The following is a 22,990-nucleotide window of genomic DNA, read 5'->3' as shown; positions in this document are numbered from 1 at the left end:
TGTTGTTTGGCCACCAGGAGAAACACTGATAAAACCCTTGCAACTGCTACTTCCCAAAACGGTGGGAATACCCATGCCTACTCTAGAAATGTAAATAGAACAGCTGCTATCTCTCAAGCACTGAACACAAATTTCCAGATACATCAGTTTGAGGTCTTAACGGGGCAGGAGGAGGTAAAACATTCAAAACATACACAGGTGTAGGTGAGGCGCAAGAAAAATGTTTTTATTTGTTTATGGAAAAGAATCAGTGTTTAGTGATTTTGCTCCGAGATGTACTGTTATAGGTCAGTACAGGGATGCGTTGCTAAGCAGCACGGGTATGTGTCCAGCTATCTGAATCCGAGATTCCAACATCACGCAAAATGGCTTCTAACAGAACTGGTGGCAAAGGCATCCATGCTAATACTCATCAAAGAATGGAAAGTTAGGGTGAGCTTTAAACCTATAATGAGAAAGAACAGTGAACAATGTTTCTGGTGACTGTTTCTAGTAGATTTCTATGGATATGGGGGATGCCACTGAGCTGAAAGTTGAAAACTATTTTCTAACCAACCATAGGACATGTGTTCTTACTTTTAGAAAAAGGTCTTTATAATAGATCTGAGGAAGAACAAGTGAGCTGTTCAAATTATATTTTCCTCGGAACTTAACACATAGAGAGCCCAGAGTCAATCATTGTAAGCTACACATCTTTCTGTGAAGGAAAGGGATGACCATTTCCTTTACTGCACATTTTCAAAGATGCAGAAACTGATTTTTGCCTTGTTTAGAATTGGGTAAGCCCAGTCATGTATTTAACAATAATAAACAGGTTTTTTTTTTTTGAGTCTGTGAGATGGCTCCGCAGGTAAAAGTACTTATTGCTATCCCAGGTGAGTTGACGGACCCACATGACGGCAGGACAAAACCAACACCTGCAAGCAGTTCTCCAACCTTCACTTGCATGATATGTGTGTGCATGTATACACCAAGTTGAAAAAATACCCTTAGGTGATAAAGAAACTGATAGCAGCTTAGTGTCTGTTCTCTGCAATCAACTGTTCTCCGGCTGTTTATGACACAGGGTAGGTATGTTACACTTAGAACTGGAAGGAATGACGTTTATTAGAGTGAAATTCCATGCCCAAGGAACTTCCTCTATAGTAGAATGAAACTGAGAAAATGATTTATCATTTTTGTTTCGGTTTTTCAAGACAAGGCTTCTCAGTGTAGCCTTGGCTGTGCTGAACTCACTTTATAGACCAGGCTGGCCTTGAACTCACAGCGATCCACCTGCCTCTGCTTCCTGAGTTCTGGGATTACAGACAAGCAAGCACCACAGCTACCTGCATGGTTTATAATTTTAATAGGAGTAAAAAAAATCATTGATTGCCTTCCATTATTTCCATCCCTTTGAATTAGTGTGCTCTCTTCACTTTCCTCTGTGTTATGAGAATATTAACAATAGTTTGCTAGCACAGGTAATAACACATCTGACAATTTTGGGTCACACACAATTGTGCATGCTAGCACATTTCATGTATTATCATGATTAATTTGAAATAGCTGTGAATTAAGTTTCTCACAAGGAGAAGAAATTCCTTGCTTAACCTCTTTCATGTTGTACATCATATTGCAAATCCTATAGACTTGAGGATGACACAAAGGAGAGTTCAGATCTTTCACTGGGTGTAAATTCTCTCCAGTACAGATATAGATGCCCATCAACAGGTGAATGGGTGATGAAAATGTATGACATATGTACAGTGTAATTTAATTCAACTGTAAAGAACAATGAAGCTGGGAAACATGAAGAAAAATGGATGAAATTGAAAAGTACTATATTAAGTAATGCACCCCAGGCCCAGAAACACAGGTCCTGTGTGGTCTCTGTCATACACGCATTCTAAATATTAATTTTTATATAATGTGTATTGATGTGAGAGTGAATGTGGGTAGAAGTTAGGAGATTAGAAAGAGGCTGGTAAGTGGGGAAAAGAAAGGTTAGGAAGGGAAGATGGGGAAGTTAAATACACGTAGTTGACATGAAAGTGGAACAGGGAACACTGAAGGTGGCGGGACACACGTGCGGAAGGTGGTCAAGAAGGCGGGGAATGGAGTGTGAGGGAGAGCAGTTCAGCCAAAGCCAAGTTCACGTGAAAAGTATATAAGGAAACCCGTTTCTTTGTACGCTAATTAAAATGTAACAGTAACCGTCATGTTACTGCACACTATTTGCTGATTTGAAAATGTCTTTTTACTGCAACCTCTTCTGACTTTGCTTTCAGATCTCCAAGCCTCACAACCTCAGTACTAAGTGTTCTATTTACAACAACAATCCAGACACTCTTGAGAAAATATTTGTCTGAGTCCTAAACACACGTACCGTGCAAAGGAAATAAGAGGTTCGATATTATTAGAGCCATTAAGTTGGTAAGATTCATGTTAAATTGGTAATGATTCCGTATGGAGAGGAGTGAGAGCTGTTGACCTTGTACCACACGGATGATGCAGTTGCCTTTCGGAAGCTCAATAAGGGATTGAACAGATTTTAGAGACGTCATTGTGAAACTGATCATTACAGTGGTTAAACATGTGACATCGAAATGCTCAGATTGTATATCTGTAGGATACACACAGAATCAAAAGATCTGCAGGAAAAACATAGACTCAGCAATGATGCTGGCTGACCCAGCACATTCCATGCAATGGGAACAGGGTGAGGGAGGTGCATAGGATCAAGGTGACCCTGCATCCACCGTCCCTTTGCTGTGTTCAAGACCAAAGCTCTGACAGAGTCTAGAAAGAGCATTCTAGAAATCTGTCTTCTCTGACTCTAACTGGCCTTTGACTTCCTAATATTGAGATAACTTTTGACAGTCATACTTTTAATATACTCTTCTTAGAAAATAAGTGAAGAACCATCAAAATTACAAAAGTTATGAAGGTTACTTACATATCAGCGGGAAAGTACCGAAGATTTTTGTTCAGGTCATCCAAAATTTTCATGTCATCTGAAGCCAATTGGAAATCAAAGACCTGTTATAGAAAAATAAATGTTATTTTAAATATTTATTTATAAAGAATATTTGTCAATCTTGTTCAGAGACAATATTTAAACTATCTGAGGAGTTCTCCCCAATTCTTAAGGCCATCAAGCAAAAAATTCGAGTGAATAATGAAGACATATATCCTCACACACAATATGTAATACCACAGACAAAAAGGAGATATGAAACTGACATGATTCAAAAAAGATAATGTCATGCATGTGAAAGATCCAGAAAGTGCAGAGACAGTTTTGGAAATATAATTCAGTATTTTTTTTATGGATATGGTTGAATTTGCATATCACATACCGAAGAATTGGGATGAGAAAAAAAGGTAATTTCCAGTATTATTTAAAGTAGTAATTGTCCAACTATTAGTGACTCCTGGCCAAAGGACTCAGAAACTGTCTTGAAGATGACTCATTATATATAATTCCAACCAGTTTTATTATGAAAAAAAAAAGATAACTGTTACAGTACTAACACACTGTATGGTCCACCATTCACTGGTGTTACTCTAAAATAGTGTTATGGAGAAATAATAAAAATGTCAACAATTTAAAAGCAGACAAATTTAGTTAAGTGGTATACTGCTTAATTTATTAATTTTTTTTTACATTTGAAAATTCCCAAATTAAAAAATGAAAGATGCAGTACGTATGAAAGATGAAGCTTAGGAGTCCTGGTGCCCAGCCTTCTCATCACCTGCATGTTCTCTCTGATGCGCTCCTCACTGAAGCTCTTGGCCAGGACCACAACCCCACGCTCCAGCTGGTAGCGAAGGGCAATCAGGGCTGGAGTCCGCTTATACTTCTTTGCCATGGCACAAAGAACTGGATCATCCAAGAGGAATGGGGTATCCTCCTTAATACTAGAAGGAAAGACAAATTCCAGAAACTAAATGTCTCTTTTTGTTGTTCTTGTTGGGGTTGAAAACAGACGAAAATGGCCACAAGAGTCCAGGAATTATCACATGGAGTCAGTGGACCATCAGCTGGTCATCCTCTGGGAACTTTCAGAAATGCGACCCCCACCTTGACTGAGTGAATCTCAGAAACCTGACTATTGTAGAACTAAGAATGTGTTAACAACTGTGACTTAGAGAGGAACCCTGCTGCTGTTATTACCAATATTTGTATCTCTGAGTCCCCAGGGCACCATAGGCGACCAGAATGATGTCATTCATCTTGCAGTAATCCAGCAGTTGGCTCTGGTTCAGATAAGGATGACATTCTACCTAAACATAAACAGCATAGGAAGGTATCAATATATGAAATCTCATTGACATCAAAAAGGAATATTAAAGGGAAGGAAGCTGAATAAAATAACCAATATTAGCATGAAATCTGAATTGAAAGTATCAATATCATATCTTAATCTTTTCCAATGGATTAAATATCTCTCTTGGGAAATTAAAATAAAAAAAAATTCTTGTGATTCAGTCACCCCATGGACCAGGTCTTAGATGCTAAATTACCAATTTTTACTATGGAGACATGATTAATTTCACTTCATTCCATATGGGAAGTGAATGAATTCACCGAGCTTTGGATATTGGATAGTAAACTAAAGCAAAGATTCGGTCAAATACTCAATTGAAGTAAAGTCTGAAGGAAGTTGTTAGGATTCCTGCCAGTGGTACTGTGTTGACTTCTGCATCAAAAGAAGAATAATTAAAATAATTACAAGTACAGAGAAGAAGAGGGGAAGAGAGGGAGACACATACACACAGAAATATGGTCAATTATATATAGATTGACCATAAAAGTATTGTCCTCTGATGATGTTTGTTATACTAACTCATTCCTTACAGTATTAATAATTAAAGAGAAGAAATCAAAGTGCATCTTATCTTACAATTTGTAAGTTTGTTTGGCCATTATAATCAAATTCTCTTCACACTAATATATCATGTAAGAAAAGTGAATCTATAATCTATCTATCTATCTATCTATCTATCTATCTATTTATCATCTATCTATCTATTATCTATTTATCATCTATCTATCTATCATCATCTATCTAAGGGGGATACTTTCACTGGCTTTCTCCCATACAACTAACTACAGACAACTAAAGGCTGGAGAGTTAGCCTCTCTGGGATGAGTTCACTTACTGGTTGTTCAGTGCAGAGTGGCCATTTTGAAACCATATACACACAATTAACAAAGACAGACTTAAAAAACTAGAAAGAAAAAACCCCAAACCCAACTTAAAAATGGGGTACAGATCTAAACAGAATTCTCAGAAGAAAGAAATTTAAATAGCTGAGAAACATTTAAAGAAATGTTAGTAATAAGAGAAATGCAAATCAAAAGCACTTTGAGATTTCATCTTATACCTGTCAGAATGGCTAAGATCAACAAAACAAGTGATAGCTCATTTTGGTGTGAATGTGGAGTGAGAGGAACTCTTGTACAGGCACTATGAAAATCAGAGTGTCCGTTCTTCAGGAAAATGGGAATTGATCTGTGTCAAGATCCAGCTATTCCACTTTTGGGCATATGTACAAATGGCACTTCATCTTGCCACAGAGACACTTGCTCAACCATGTTCATTGCTGTTCAATCCTATAAATAATATCCAGAAATTGGAAATAGCCTAGATGTCCCCAAACAGAAGAAAGAAAATATGGTGCATTTACACAATTACATATTACTCAGTTGTCAAATGATAAAAAAAAAGAAAAGAAAACAAATCATGACAATTTCAGGCAAATGAATGGATCTAAAAAAAATCATCCTGAATGAGGTAACCCAGACCCAGAAAGACAAATATGGTATGTATTCACTTATATGTGCATGTCAGTTAAGTCAGTGATAACCAAGCTTCAATATGTAGAATGACAGAGGTTAGGTACAGAGTAAGGGACTAGAGAAAACACAGATCTGGTGAGGAAAGGGAAGTTCAATATAGTAATGGATGGATGGTGGGGGCACTAGGACAGGAGGCTCAGATGGGGAGGCAGAGAGGAAAGGGTGATGAGGTGGAACACAGGCTAAAATTAAGGGCCATCTGAATGGTAGAAAAGAAACTAAATGCAGTAGAAACTTCCTAAAATATATACATATTTCAAGGTGACCTGAAGGAACTCACCAAATAATGGGGAGACAGAGTCCCACTTGGCCATATCTTGTCAGCAAATGAGGCTCCCACTACTGGGACTGGGCTATATCTAATTGAGTTTATGAGCAATGGGGTGCCATGAGAATCCTCAAACAACCCCGGCTGTTGCCAAGACTGTAGCTTGTCCTTCACAAACTGACAGCCGGGCCTCGTTGCTGAAGACAACATATACATGAGTCATTGAATATAGAAGTTGAGTTGGTACCTAGATAGAGCCTTTGATCTTATGTTCGAGCATCTTTGGTACAGGAAGGCACTCTGCATGCTCCCAAAGGAAATATTGCCTAGGTGCAATGCCTTTATTCTACAGCGGTATCCTACCTGCCACATATGCTAGTGTAATGTTGGCACACAGCTTGTGGGAGTAACAAACCAATGCCCGATTTGACTCAAGGCACACTCAGTGAGATAGAACCATTACTGGGCATTATTTGAGTGGCCCACAACCTGAGACTTGATGGACCAGGAACCCAGGATAAAGCCAGTACTCTTCTACAAAAAGAACATAGCAATAAGATGACTTCTAATGACATTTTTCTCTAATCATTGACCAGTGCCTTGCTCATCCATTAGTAGAGTAGCTTTCCCTTGCAATAAATGGGAAGAAATACGAACACCCACAGCCAGACATAGAGAATGAGAAACCTTGGGATGCCCAGCCCTAACGGGGATTTCTCCATCAAATCCCTTGCCTCAGGGCTCAGGGAACCTTGTGGAGGAGGAGGTGGAAAGAGCACAAGAGCCAGTTGGGATGGAGTACACACACACACACACACACACACACACACACACACACACACACATACACACACACATACACAGAGAGAAAGAGAGATGAGAGAGACAGAGAGAGACAGAGACACAGAGACACAGAGACAGAGACACAGAGAGACAGAGACAGAGAGACAGAGAGACAGAGAGACAGAGAGACAGAGAGACAGACAGAGAGACAGACACAAAGGCCCTCTATATCAACAAGAGAAGAAAAAGGGGAGGAGCAAAGGGGGAGGGGCACCCCAGAACGGGGATGGGGGGGGAAGAGAGAGAGAGAGAGAGAGAGAGAGAGAGAGAGAGAGAGAGAGAGAGAGAGAGAGAGAAACAAATAGAGGGAAAGGGAGTAGAGTAAGAACAGAGAGCGCATAATGTCATGTTTAAAAAATCTTATCCTATCATCTATCCCCCGCTTCTCTCTCTCTCTCTCTCTCTCTCTCTCTCTCTCTCTCTCTCTCTCTCTCTCTCTCTCACTCTCATCTATCTCTCATCTATCTGTCTGTCTATCTATCTATCTATCTATCATCTTCTATCAACTATCTATCTATACTTTTATATATAGATAAAATATATACTTAAGAGGTCCTTTGAATGTATTATGGATTCTAACTTAGTCTTTTATTTTTTATGCGCTTTCTGAGTGTGTGAATTAGTGTTTCTCTGTGTTTATTTCTGCTTCTTGAGCCTTTTCTTGGGTTGTGTTCCTTGTTTGTTTTGTTCTATTATGTATTTACTATTGTTCTATCTTGCTTTATTATTATCCCTTAGAAGCCTTTTTGTTTTCTAATGAGAGGTAGAATGGGGATGGATTCAGACAGGAGGGGAAGTGGGGAGAAACCTGGAGTAGAGGAAGGAGAAACCATAATCAAGATGTATTATGTGGGAAAAAATATTTTTAAATAATGGGGAGAAAATAAATCTTACCTTTACAAAAAAGATATCTGTCTAGGTCCAGTTTTACTAAATGATCAAATCTAATATCACTAGTTGTTAGATTATTTGAGTGCTGGCTTGTTTGTGATTGTCTGTAGCTCCTTTCAGTTAAACTTTGAAACACCATCACTTTTTAACTTCCTTTGCTCTAATACTGTAACTACAATTATGGATGAGAGCACTTCATTTTGTAGTGGATATGTTCCATAGTTTGTGGGAGTGAACAGTTATTTCTGTAGTGTACTTTCAATGGGTTCAGCAAAATATTAAACATATATAGGCAGATGAAGACACATGCACTTGCTTGTACTGTAGAACATGGTGATAGACCTGAGGTTCTCAACCTGTGGGTTGTGATTCCTTTGAAGGGGGTGACAAATGACCCCTTTACAGGGACCACATATCAGACATTTACATTACAACAACTCATAACCAAAGCAAAATTATAGTTATGAAGTAGTATCAAAAATAATCTTATGGTTGGGGGTCACTACAACATAAGGAATGGTGTTAAAGAGCTGCAGCATTAGAAATGTTGAAAAAAGAGAAGAAGAAGAAGAAGAAAAAAGAAATGTTGAGATCCAACTCTTGGGAAACAGAATCAGGGAAAAGAGAATGGGAAGATTATCTGGGCTCTTTGGAGAACAGTCCGCCCGACACTGATGATCTATGTGCGTTGCACTCATTAGCTTGCTAGGGAGCTCTTGGAGCGTATCAAATGTTATTCAGCTGAACACTTGAAGTCAATAAAACAAATTATACAAACAAACAAAAACCAAGAAAACAGCCCCCCAAACAAAACAAAACAAATACCTACCTAAAACATCCAAATGTTAACTATAAATGGCAGATCTGGACTCAGGGGGCCCCACACAAACTACTGTACCAACCAAGGACAATGCATGCAGTAAACCTATACCCCCTATTCAGATCTAGCCAACGGACAGCACATTCTCCACAGTTGTGTGGAGAGCAGGGACTGACTTGGGCATGAACTCTGATACCCCCTATTTGACCACCTTCCCTTGGTGGGGAGGTCTGGTGGCACTCAGAGGAAGAGGAAGCAGGCTATGTGGATGAGACCTGATAGGCTGTGATCAGATGGTGGGCGAGGAGGTCCCTTTATGTTAAAGGCTTAGGGGGAGGGGAATAGGGTGAAAGAGGGAGGGAAGGGGAATAGGAAGATACAAGTGAGGGGATAACAATTGGGATGTAGCCACTGAAAATGCTCTGCCCCTGGATACAGAAACAGAAACTCATGATCAACAGGAGATTAACTTTACTGCCTAGAGTCAAATATGATGAGAAAGAAATGGAGGAGCAAGGAACAAGGAAAAACTTCAGTAGAATGAAGAGAAGGAAGAAATGCCCTGTATGTTCTTTATCCATGAATGTGTGTGTGTGTGTGTGTGTGTGTGTGTGTGTGTGATGGCATGCTGTTTTGATGTTTTATTTAGTGTCATGAGCATACACTCTGTCAATATTATTATCAATATATTAAATTGGATATTTTAATTGTTTGTCATATTGATGTAGTTTTTCTTTAACTCAAAGACATAAGGAAAAGTCTTTATTACCATTATTTGTTATTTAAATGTGAAATAAAATGAGGTAGTAATGATCTGAGGAAAAAAACAATTGGGATGTAATCTGAATAAATTATTTAAATAAAAAAGAAAAAAGAGTCTAAATGTAAGAAATAAAACTCTGAATCTTTTATAAGTAAACAAACACTGATAATTTAAATTAATTGAATGTTGCATAATAAGAGTTAATGAACATTAATAAATAATTTTCTGGTTAAAAAAAAGAAAGGTTGAGAACCACTGTTTTAGACTCACTGATATTCCATATCATTCTTCCAAATGTGGTTTATTACATAACTGATGTAAAAATATTACTTCTGTGTTTTTTCTTTGACAGTTATGTCATTATGTACCCAACACATGAATATCTAAGTTGCATTTTCCCATACATTTCTTGTATGTGAGTTATGAAAAGTATCTTAGATCACAGAATCAACACACAATAGATATTTTTAGGCACCACATCAACCTATATGCGGCTACAATTTCTTGGGTATGGATTTCATCTACTACTGATGTTGCAATACTCTACTCACTCTTCCTTTATTGATTCAATCTCTGGGCTAAATGTACCTTCCTTTTGAAGTGTGACTAATGACTTCATCCCTTAATGATAGCCTTGACCTCTCTAAACTATTTCATATAGCTCAGCAATATGGTCTCCCTTTATAATTGTTTTTGCCTTACCAAGTAAAGACACAATTATGAGCCCTCCCAGAGCCCTGGATGAAAGCTCTGTTTTTTTTTTCTTCTCCACCTTTTGCTCCATAAAAGAAAGATGAACAACTAGGGAAGATGCACAGACAGCTGTCAACAGTACAAGAAGGAAAGAAAGCCAGAAGGAAAGTTGATAAAGACGTTTACCTGGTTGCACACAGGCTTGTACTTGAGCCCCGGCTTGTTCAGGATCATCTCCAGCTGCCTGCGGTTAAAGTTGGACACCCCGATGGACTTGGCCAGTCCTGCATCCTTACACTTCTCCATGGCCTGGGGGAACAAAGCATTACTGAAGAATAACATGCAATTGGAAGCCAATGATAGAAATGCAAAGCTATGTTGCTAGAAAGAACAGTGGTAAGAAAAAAAAATGCAGCTCATAGTTATTTACTGTTAAAGAGTGGAAAATAATAAAGGAAATGGCAGAAAATAGAATAACAATAAGAGACTTGCTGTACTGCCCTTAGGCAGTTGTGATTTCTGTATAGGGAGGAATGCGGGTTCCAGTTGTCATCCGCGGTCCTCTTTCACTTTGTTCTACCATGCATGCCCCTACTACTTAAGCAGAAGGGTCATGAGAAAGACCATAATATGCACAGCAAAGGTGACTTTTTCCTTTCTTGCATGTTGAGTTGTGTGACTTGGATCTCTCTTTTATTTTTTCAGTAACATTCACTGACTTGGTTCTTTGATAATGTCATACGTGTATTATATAGTACATTCAGATTGCTGTAGCCCTCACTCACCCACTCTTATGTCCCTCCATATCTATAACCTGTCCCTCCTCTCTACAAGTCCTCCTTTACCTTCATGTCTTTTTGTTTTGAGGCCCTTGGAACTTAACCAGCATCCTCTATGACTAATGATTTGGAAATATCTCTTGGAGCCTGGTGGGTTCTTGAGTGGAATAGTCAACTGAGGATAATGACCATACCTTTCCCAGAATCTGTCATTAGTAGCCAGTAGTTCAGCAGGAGGGGATATGGGCCCCATAGGACCCATGATGACAGGCTCAATCTTGTTCAGGCCTATTCAGAGGGAGGGGGCACACCTGCTCTGGAATTATGTCTGTGTTGCCTGGATCATGCCCAGAAGACAGCACTTCACAGGGCTTCTCTCTATCTTTTTCCTGCCCTTTCCAGAGACGTTCCCTGAGTCTTATAATGGCTGATAACTCAACCGTAACATTCTCTGGTTGTCTTTTTATTTTTCTGTGGTGTTTATTATAGTCACTCACCTCCCAAGTCTCACAGAGATCCACTGTGTCAAGTAGTAACTTTCCATGCTCATCCCACGGAAGCAGCTCATCCCCTGGCTGGCACAGTAGCGGACATTAGAGACATGTTAATATTTTCTCCTGTAGTTAGGCCCCCACATTGGTATGTGGCTGGGAATTAAATCCCTAACATTAATGAAACACCTTTTCACATGTTTTACATTTAAATTTGTAAGGGATGCTTTTCAGAAGTAGTCCTTTAAGTTTTCATATGCTATATGTGATGATAAAGATACATTTCCGTGTTATGTGGAGTGCTCCAGTTGACTTATTATTTTTAATACATTTCCATGTTGTAGAGTCCATCTATCTCTGAGAAAGTTACTGCATACGTGCCATTGATTTCAGGCAGTTGTAATCTTGACACAGAATAAACAATCAGGACTCTGATCCATAGCCTTTAATACTCTGAGTGCAATAATGATAGAAAATTAGTAGAGTAATAAAAAGCTAATCATTTCTTTGCAAGATGAACTTTGATGTTGGAGCATTCGTGATGTTATCAAATATTAATGAACACAAACTTTGAGTTAAAGACCATGTTAACGTCAGTAGAAGTGTCTGCAACCAAAACTGGCCAAACCTCTAATAATATAGAATTGGGGTATGGATAAGTGGAGATATTCCCAAAGAATAATCTGAATAGTGAATCATCTTTATCGTCTTTGCTCATTTACGTGGCATGGTGAAAAAATATATATGTTATCCTGAGTAGTGTTCTTAATTTTTTTTTGCATTTTATTTATATATTTTTTGTGTGTGTGCATGTGTATGTGGGTGTGCACCCACAGGCATGTGCTCACACATGTGTACCTAACACAGTGGATGATCAGAGAAATACTTGTAGGCACCCATTCTTTCCCTCCATCATTTCCGCAGTCCAACCTTGTTTTATGACTCATGTATGTATATTGAGGCTATAAACACCGTTAGAAGCTCAACCCATCCACTCACTCACAAAATGATGGCCATGTTGACAGCTGGAGTTAGCCAGTCCAGTACTACAAGTGGCCTACCTTTAGAGACACTGGGAAGTGAATGAGATAGAGGTCCACATAGTCCATGTTAAGTTTCCTCAGTGAACCTTCCAAGCTGGGTCTGACCAACTCTGGACGATGGGAAGTTGACCAAAGCTACAGAGGATACATAATGGAAGTTGTGATGGATTAAGAAGTTACCATGCCTAGTGGATTTCTGTTACCTAGGATCAGGAAATTTCAACTGCTTACAACTGGCCACAAGAAATATACTTACTTTACTTTTGAATATCTATTTACATGGTATCTATTTACACAAATTATTATTTGCATGATTATTAATAAGAAATATGACACAAACGGAAGGGAATTTGTCAAGATATAAACACATTGTCAGTTCACACTGGGATTATGTATTAGAGAGCAGTTTAAGAATTTAATTTTGTCAGCCACTGAACTCAATGGGAAAGATTAAGTATTTCTTTAATTTATATAACTAAAGAGAGGCTTTTTCAATATTTTAATACATTATGAACACAGTAAATAGATATTTTAGCTATTTCTTAATTTAACACCCAAAGAGTTCTTTTATAATCTTCTGTTTTATCTATAACTATGGTGACTGATATTTGTAATTATAAGTTTTGGAAAATAATTCAGCAGAGAAAGGAACTTGTAGCTACAACAGTGTCCACCCTGATAATATAGTTTAGATAACATGCTAAATCACAGTACTTTCAGTTGAGCCTCAGAAAAAGCAAGTGATCTTTACATTAAATTTATAAATTAAAATATAGCAATGGTGAGAAAGCCATCAACCCTCACATTCAGCATTGACTGCCATGTGTGGTTGTGCATGAATAAAGGAGGGCCAATAAGCACAATTCACCAGCTACAGGTTTAATAATTCAATGTTGTCTAAATACATCCCTTTTCATTAGTTTGTAAAAGCATGCATAGTATATAGGATACCTTTGAAGTATAGAATATATCTTCCCTTTTTACAGTGCCATCTTCAATCTTGCTTAGAATGGCCTGGCCTATTTCTTCTTCATTTTGGTATAAGTAAGAACAATCAATATGGCGGAACCCAACATCTATAGCTATTTTGGTGGAATCCATAGACTTTTTCTTAAGATGCTAAGAAACAAAAACAAATAGTGTTTAGAGATCTGCATGATTAAGTCTAGCATACATAGTGACTTTTATAAAAATCAATCCCTCTCCCATATTTTCAGTTAGTTCTGCTTGGGGTAATGGATCCATCCACATTTTACTAGTTTTTTTCTACTTCAATAAGCACATTGGTGTAAGATATAAGTTCCAGCTACCAGCCGACTCTAGTTTGAAAACAGTGGTTAGTATGCTATATTAAATCTTTTTCTAAGCCTTTAAATAATACATGTATTTAAAATAAATATGCACAAAGAAGATGAATACTCAAAATACATAGGTTTATACACAAGAAATTATGTGCATCATAAAGGAAAATCTAAGTAGCTATTATGTTTTATAACAAAATTTATAATTTTAGGAAAATTACATATAAAGCAAAATTTAAAATTATTATTTTTCCCACCAAGTTTGGTTAAAAGATAAAAAATGGCAAACTAGACATATTCTTATTTATTTGTTATTCATTAATTAAAATTTAGTTTTAATTTCATGCTTTAATTTTGAGGGTAAGAAGAATAAAATAACTGTAAACATTTTTTTCACAAAACAGTATTAGCAGTTTTACCAGACAAATAATAATAATAATAATAATAATAATAATAATAATAATAATAATAATAATAATAATAATAAATTAACAGGGGGGCCAGTTAAACAGATGTTGGATGCCCTAAAGGACGAGCCTTAGAGGGAAATAGCTAGAGCTCTTCTGAATGTGTATGATAGCTTTAGGAGCTGCCTCAGGCATCTGTATCATTAGGGCGGCCTTGGATGGGAGAGAGGGAAACGATGAAGCCAGAAAATATTTCCATGTTTTATCAAGCACTTCAGAGACCAACCATGGAGACTCATCAGCTGGACATACATGACTACTTCTTCTTTCATAGAGATCTAAAGGTAGGCATTTCTTCTTAAATTACTAAATCAAGAATTTAGCATCATTACCAGAAAAGTAGTCATCACTTTTATTTATCTGTGAACTCTGCAAGCTTTAATAATGACTCGTCTTGTCAGGATATGCCCAGTGCTACACGGTGGCATGGCTCACTAATTGCCTTTTGGATGTAAACCCTGCTCCCCAAGACTGACCCCATCCCTGGCCTCCTTACTGGGATCATGAGCCTGTGATCAGACATGTCACAGGGCCAAGAGAGGAACCTAAGTGGACACAGAATTAAAGTGACTCCCAATGACTTATCCTTATTTCCACAGATTAGTGAACTTCTCAATTCTCATCAGAGAAAGTAATCAGGATATATTGTATGTGAATCAAATCTATTCTCCATAAAGGAAAAATATTAAAAAGCCATAAACCTGAAAGAGAAGATGAGGGGTGCATGGGAGGGCATAGAGGAGGGAAAGGGAAGGAGAGACGATAATCTCAGAAAACAAACGGAATCATTAAAGAACGCTGTTTCTCATAGCCAAATTTTGGTCAATCCTTAGATCAATACTAGTTAAATTTCTGGGCTACAATATTAGCAATAAAAGCAATGTATTGCTTTCCGGGGCCTGAACACATGGCTCAGTGGTTGGGAGTAAGTACGTCCTGCTCTTGCGGATGTCAGTGGTTGGGAGTACGTCCTGCTCTCGTGGATGACCCACTTTGGTTCTCATGTTGAAGGTCACAGCCATCTCTCAACTCTAGTTCCACGCTATCTAACTTCCTCCTCTGACCTTTCAGTTACTCATGGATTATGGTCTTACTCAAAGAAACCTAAGCAGTCCATAAACAACACTCTATTGACTTATAGATGTTAGTATTACCTCATGGTGCTATTGTGTGCTTTACTTTATTAAGCTTATACGAGTTAATAGAATAGGACATGGGGAAACTGCATGATTGCTAATGACTGTTAAATGGGGTTGCAGTAAGGATGATTTTAAAAAGTTACAATGTTTATTTATTTATTTATTTATTATTAATGTGTGTGTGTGTGAGTGAGAGAGAGAGAGAGAGAGAGAGGGAGGGAGAGAGGAGAGAGAGGAGAGAAAGAGAGAGGGAGAGAGGGGGGGAGGATGGGGTGGGGAAGAGAGTACATATGGAGGTCAGAGGACAACTTTCTAGGGTGGGTTCTGTTCATCTACTGTGTGGGATCTGGGAAGCGAAGTCGGGTCCTAGGCTTGACAGCAAACACCTTCAACTGCTGAGACACGTACAGAGCCAAGGTTGCTTGGAGAGCCACACTTAATTTTGTATTGGGAAGGACCTGTTGAACAAGGAGTTGTGAAATAGTTGAACATCTAGTATGCAACACTAACATTTGCCAAATGTGACACCTCTTCAAATTGTTATTACATAAATACTACTTTAATTTTAGAGTCCAACATCTCTAGGTGTGTGTTTTTCCATTGGTCCTAAAGTCTGCAGGTCCATTTTCTTCAGGGAAAAGAGAAAAGATGCAGACAGATTCATGAGTGTGAGAGGCTGAAAACGAGCATGGCCTCTTCCACGCAGATTGCTTTGACTTCTTTCACCTCTAAGCTCTGATTGGTATGCTCTGGCCTTTCTAGGAGAGGCACAGACCAATTATTTCCACTTTTAAATCTGTGAAATGAGCATTTGAAATAGAAGAAAATCATATGTTAGTTTAAAATATAAAATACCATGCTTATAACTTTCTACAAACGCAGTTGGTGTCAAAGGGCTTCACTTACTCCCTCCTTAAAAACAGAACTGTCTATTTTACTGAACTTAACATTTATGTCCCTATATCCTACACCTGTTGAAAATGGCACACTGGATATGAATTTGACTTAGCACATTATTAATTAAAATGAGCTAATTTTGCCATTACTAATATCATATTTCCATGATGATGAGGCTCGTGGTGATGAAAAATCATCCAACTGAGGTGGAATCTGCTGTTTATAGCTCCTCTAATTGCGAGGAAGTCCAGGAAACTGAGCCTGCAGGCTACGACACACTTGCTAGACGAAGATCCATAGCAACTAGAAACTAGCGTGGAACATTCCCTCTGAAAGCAGAAGCTACTCAGTAGAGAGCAGCTAGGGTGACTACACAGGGAAACCCAGCGCCATTCAGTTTCAGTGTGTGACAATTTCAGAACAACACGCAGCTAAACGTTTTTTGCCTTGATTAATGTACTGATTTTATATCACTGATCTAACCATCGTCCCAGCACCATACACACAGTATACAATGGTCAAATTATTTAAATTGGCATTTCTCCTGTCTTGTAATTTCTTTAACAAACTTTTATCGTTCCTTACATATTTTATAGCTGTTTGCTAGGGTATTGTGCCCAATATCCATCCTACAGTGTTTTGGAAAACACAACTTACTTCCTCTGTCTGTGTGTGTAAGGTATGCAACCTTTATACAACCTTCCCTCCTAGCCTCTGTCTTCTATAACCTCTAGTCATCAATATTATGTATTGCCGTAGACTTGCCTCAGATTCTACTTATGAAAATATAGCGTGACATTTGTTTTTCTCTGCCTAGACATTTCACTTAGCACAATGTCCCTGAGTTCCATCTATTCAGCTGCAGATAACAGATATTTACTTTTCCATAGGCATAATAGTCTAAAATATGTGTATATGTACATATGTTATGTTTTCTTTTTCTCTCTAGCTGCTGCATACTGAGCTGATACACATATCAATACCTGTGAATAGTGCCACAGTGACTGTTAGTATTTATTTGCTATACCTATATAATTATTTTTATATATACCCAGAAGTGGGATATCCCAGTGAGATCTACTTTTAGTAGTTTTGTAGGGAACTAAAACAAACCATAGTACTGGCATAAAAATGGACGCATAGACAAATGAGATGGAATAGATTTCATAGAACTGAATCCGTGTTCAAAAATGTATCTCAGCAAAGGCACTAAAGCAAGAGTAAGAAACAGGACAGGCTTTTCAACCAGTAACACTAGGAACGCTGAATGTCCTCTCGTGGATGAAAATGTGACTGCAGTCTCCTACTTGATATAAATATAAGTCAAAATGAACAGAAGGCATTAGCATGAGAGCTGAGATGATAAGTCTGCTAGAAGAAAGGAACCTCTTTAAAACATTGCATAGGCAATTTTTGGATATGTTCTTCAAAGTGCAGAACACAATAGCAAAAGTAGACAAATGATAGTATATCAGTCTTTTACGTAATAGTGGAAAGAGTCAACAGAGTAAAGAAACAATCTACAGAATAGGAAAAGTGCCAGCCAATTATCTCCTCAAGACTAATACCCAGAATTTTACATCAAACTCAGCAGTAACTAAAACCAAGTAATTAAACATAAAAATACCCGAATGGATTGAATAGACATATTTCAATGTTTAACTAATAAAATGCCTATGTAATATACACTATCAGACAGTGATATTAACTCAGTTTTAATTTTTCTCCTTTTCTGGGAAGCACATCAAACCAGAAGAAAAACCCAAATGACCAGAACAGTGAAGGAGCACATGACCTAACCACAGCACAGAGCAGGAACAGCCTGCCTCTCTCTTCTCCATGGCGCAGCTCTACCCCAGTGAAGCAGAGGGCCACAGCATCGGAAGATGGTGTCATATACCTCAGAACTGGAGACAGGGGCGGTAATGGCCAACTTTCATATTCTTTTAGGTGCTTATGCACCAGTCCCCAACCCCAACCCCTTTCCTATTACCTCTTCAGTTGCATAGGTGCCAAAGCCCAGTACAGGAATGGAGTGGCCATCATTTAATTCTATTTTCTGAACTTTAGAACTCATCCGCAGTCACTCTTCTGACACAGGAGACTCTCTTTCTTCTTTTGCCTTCGCAGAGCAGTGAACAGGTCCAAGTTATAACTCTGACTCTGTGACTAATCAGCCGTCAATGATATGAGGGCGGAGTGAGTCAACAGTATTCTGCTTGTGAAGTAAGAATTGGCACCAGTCCATTTATTGTTAGGCAAAAGATAATTCCCTAGAAAAATCTTACATAATGAACCCTAAGTAATTTTATTCAATAAACATTGTCATTAGTATACTCAATACATTATTTTAAATTGTTATAAGAGAGTGGTTATTGACAATTTCTACAATAGAAAACTTGAGATGTTTACTGTTTTAGTTCTCTGTTGTTATGAAGAAGACTCTGTTGTTCATACAGTATGTGACACACCAAAGTATCTCAACAACCTACAAGGGTAACCTCTTCTTCTCTTCCATTTTTATTTAGCTCATTTTTTTGTAGAGATAATGTCTACAAAACCCTTAAATACTCTTCCAGATAGAATAATCCCCAGTTTCATGTGGAGATGATTAGGGTGCCCTGCTCATTTGTCCACTTTTTGTTTCGGTTATCCTCTTTGAATATTTTGCAGTTTTAATGTTGTTTTCTTTTTTTGTACTTCATACTTCTGGGAGAAATGAAGAAATGGAGACATACCTTATTTGTTTTTGGTTTATAAGAAGCATTTAGTTTTCAGAGAAGTAAAACAAGAAAAACAGTGAAAACAACAGTCGGACCATAAGGTGCACCCTAATTTCTCCACCATCTTTTTGGGGAGAGTGGGCCTTCCGGTTTGAAAAATACAGTACATTACATTTTCTCACATAGAGCATTTTGGAGATTGAAATGAAATTTATTGTTGATTTAAGTAACAGAAATGACTTAAACAGGTAACAACAGGGACAAAATGCTATAGGATTAAACAAACATATTTAGTAATCCACATCGAAAAGAACCACATTCTCTAAAGCTAACTTGAGAAGAGGTTTAATGTATCTAAAATATTGGTGTTGATCTAATCATGGTTTCACTGAGACCAGTTTTTCAGATCTACGTTCAGTTGCTTGGTTAGTGGTTTTGAGAGACAAAGGACTCATCTCTAAATTGTGTAAAGAAATTTCATCCCAAATCTACATGGGGGAAACATACAGGGGCATCTTCATTCTCTTGCATTCAACACTATGCAAAACACCTTCATACCTTCGTTCTCCATAAATATTTAGGAGCAAATTCTATTTCAAAGTTTAGAACTAAGGCTTTGCATAATTACTGTGGTCATCACAGTGTCTGAAGAGACACTGCCCTGTCCTAATTTGTTTTCTTACTTTAGAGCTACCTGTCCTGCACACATAAATCCAGCTTTGTGGAGAAAATTCCTTATCTTCACACAAACGTTCTATTAATTTTCAAATAGAGACATTTCCTGAGACATTCTTCTAAAGATATAACGCAATCACAAAAATATTGCCATCTATACTCCAAAGTGGCATAGTATAATTGCTCAACTGTACTCACATTTGGACACTGTCTCTCTTACTTATACCACACCTTTTGAACCTGAGCCATTAAAACTAGTGTTTTAAAAAGTAATATAACAACAAAAGTGGTTAAAGTCCACAATGAAAAATTCCCAACAAGGAAAATGTCTAGATCAGAGAAATTGATTACCTTGTGAATTATAATAATCATGTGAGGGGCTAAAGAGATTGCTCAGTGGTTAAGAGCACCAGCTGCTCTTCCAGAGGCCCTGGGTTCATTTCCCAGCAACCATGGCAGCTCACAGCTGTCTGTGACTCCAGTTCTGGGTGATCTGATATGCTCACATGGACATGAGTGCAGGCAAAACACTAATGCACACAAAATAAATACAAATAAAAAGATAATGACCATTTAAAAATAATTGAGAATAACGATTCCTTAATTTTTCCAGAAGAATTTCTAGTTTGTTTTATGAGGCCAGCATCACTTTGATATGAATAGAGTCACAAAATCCATAGAGCTGATGACTATAGAACAATATCTTTTATGAACATTGATGTGAAAAGCCTTAAAAATAAATAGGTACTGCAAAATGAGGAGTGTATTGCAAGAGTCTAAATGCTGAAAGAGATTCTGTATAGAAATTCAAGAGTGAGTCTAAAGAAAAACTTGGTCCAAAGCAAGACACATTGGGGAAAAACATGGTCTTGTCAACTAACAAAGAAAACCACTTGGTAAACTGTAACTTTCAGCAAGCAAAGTAGGAAACATCTCAACACAACGAAGGTACTAGGTAAGTAGTTTTGGGCATTCACTAAGTGTCTTGTTATCTATTCTTTAATCAACATTTAACATCATTATTTATTTTACAGTTTCCAAGGAGACACTGCACTGCACTAATTCCTTTTGTCACTTTAGAGACACCTGTTGGGGGATGGTCTGATGTATTTTGATGCTAATCACTGCTTGCTGTCTGTGTGACCCACCTTTTGCTTAATAAAAAGCCATCCCACCTGGGCAGGGCAAAGGAGATAGGTGGGGCTAGGAGAGAGAGGAATTATGGGAAAAAGAAAGGACCACCACGAGGAGAAAGGAGAGAGACCTGAAGGGAAGAGAAGAAGGCTGCCATGGGTTAGATGGAGGAGAAGCACATGGCCGGTGTGGATGGAGAATCCAGCCCAGGTGAAGAACATGAGCAAGTATATGGGATTACGGATGGGAGGGAGCTTGATAGAAGTTATTAGAAACAGATGGCATGGGATTGAGGCAGGGATCCCACTGCCTGTCCCACTATAGGAGGTAGTTTAGAGAATTGATATCTACCCTGCCCCAGCTTAACTAAGGCTATTTTAAAATATAACAAATGTCTGTGTCTTAATTGATTGGTAGCTGGGCCTATAGGTAATACAGATAATTTTAAAAACAATAGATACCTGTCCTACATATATAAACTTAGATTTGTGGAGAAAAATACACCCACATGTGTGCGTGTGTGTGCTTGCACACACACATACACATACACACACACACACACACACACACACACACACACACAAGTGATGTTGGCTTCATAAAACAAACTAGACATTCTTTTTGAAGAATTAAGGAAACATTATTCCCAATTACTTTAAAATGTGTGTGTGTGTGTGTGTGTGTGTGTGTGTGTGTGTGTAAACACATACACATATGCCTACACAAAATATTGAGTCTGCATTTGATAACTGTTTAAGTGTTAAAAAATTATGCACTTTGGGAAATAGGTTAACTTTTCTCAGAAGGTCAAATATAAAATACTATAATGTATTGTACTTGTGGGTTTGCATCCAAAAAATTTCAAAGCAAGTCATCAGAAAGATGTTCATATAGCAGTGCTCATGTAGCCTTATTTTCTAAACTCATAACAGTGGGAGATAGCCAACATTAGGGTAAAGAACAACAACAGCAAAAAAACCCACAGCATATATATGCAACATTATTCAGCCTTGGAAAAGAGATTCAGATTCATCCAATATCATGGATGAAACATAAAGACTTTTCCTGAAGTTGAATGCTCTTTTTGAACAAATAAATATTATGTAAAAGATGAGTTTATTTTCACAAATGACAATCTCATATGCACATGCAGCAGAGTGCTTTGATGAGGTGTACGTACATGTTACACTAATTTACTTCACCCCTCCCCCCATTTCCCCTGCCTGAATCCCCTTTCTTCTGTCTAATGCCTGCCTTGAATGCTCATGAGTCCTCTGCCCCATGGAGCCCACGTACGGCAGTAATAGCTGACTCTGCTTGAGTCTGGATTACTTTGCTTATTTCTATAGACTAATATCAATTGTCATCACATTACTAATGCTTTTACTTCTCAAAACAGGAAAACCAATCCTATTATTCATATGGAGGAGGCACAAAGCCACAGTAGCCTCAACCAATGTGAAAAGGAATTGCACAATAGCACTCCCACTTCTGTATGTCCAAATTTACCCCAAGGTAGCAGCAATCAGAACAGTGTGACAGTATAATAGAAATGTATAATTTTGAGGAATAAATTGAAAATATCTAGAAAAATACCCTTATTTATGTGTTATTAAGCTTGACAGTAGTACCAACACCACCCTGTGAGGAAGGAATCATCTTTCAGAAAATGGGGAAACTTGACATCGACATATAAAACAGTGAGCTTCAAGCTGTCTCATGGTTTATAAAAAATATCTTTACATGGATTAAAGACCTAAGTGAAAAAACGAAATCTTCAACACTCATTGAAAAAAAACATAAGAAAAAAACCAGAGTGAAACTCAATTTGACTGTGATTTCCTAGTTAGAACACTGAAAATAGGCAGTGCAAGTGGAAAAAAATAGATTTTTTGTGTGTGCAAGAATATTTTGTATGCATGCATGTCTGTGAATGTGCATACCTGGTGCCCATGGAAATCAGAAGATGGTGTCATATACCTCAGAACTGGAGATAGGGGCAGTGGTGAGTCACCTTGTGAGGTGCTCAGAATAGAGCTGAGTATTTCTGCAGGAGCAACAAGTGCTATTAAACACCAAACTATCTCATCGGCCTTCCACACAGGCAAATTTAGCATTATCAAAACTTAAAAGTTACTACAACAAAGGGGAAATATCTTCCTGTGAGTAGCTTTCAGGGAGGTTCTGGAAACTTTCAGAACAATACATATGGTAG

General features: G+C 37.9%; 1 protein-coding gene across 1 annotated transcript; it reads right to left on the bottom strand.

Annotated features, from left to right (window-relative positions):
* Positions 1–201: 201 nt before the first annotated feature.
* LOC311597690 (aldo-keto reductase family 1 member C18) lies at positions 202–18,418 on the bottom strand. Its single transcript, XM_084781932.1, has 9 exons — positions 18,237–18,418; positions 13,391–13,558; positions 12,458–12,574; positions 11,403–11,480; positions 10,313–10,435; positions 4,160–4,269; positions 3,738–3,903; positions 2,939–3,021; positions 202–445 (listed from the first exon to the last, which is right to left on the bottom strand). The coding sequence occupies exons 1-9, from the start codon at positions 18,318–18,320 to the stop codon at positions 403–405; spliced, it is 972 nt and encodes a 323-aa protein (XP_084638058.1). The 5' UTR covers positions 18,321–18,418; the 3' UTR covers positions 202–402.
* Positions 18,419–22,990: the final 4,572 nt, after the last annotated feature.

The sequence above is a fragment of the Acomys minous genome (assembly GCF_964271855.1).
Source record: "Acomys minous genome assembly, chromosome: 5".
Lineage (NCBI taxonomy): Eukaryota > Metazoa > Chordata > Mammalia > Rodentia > Muridae > Acomys > Acomys minous.
Note: the sequence above shows the minus strand (reverse complement) of the source record. Positions and strands in the feature narration are given on the sequence as shown.

Bases quoted from the DNA above. Each gene is read 5' to 3' on its own strand.
- LOC311597690 (XM_084781932.1), bottom strand. From the start codon at position 18,320: ATGAGTTCTAAAGTTCAGAAAATAGAATTAAATGATGGCCACTCCATT. The intron at 13,559-18,236 runs GTAATAGGAAAG...TTTGTTTCTTAG, and splicing joins GCACCTATGCAACTGAAGAG to CATCTTAAGAAAAAGTCTAT. The intron at 11,481-12,457 runs GTAGGCCACTTG...CTACTGTGCCAG, and splicing joins ACTTCCCAGTGTCTCTAAAG to CCAGGGGATGAGCTGCTTCC.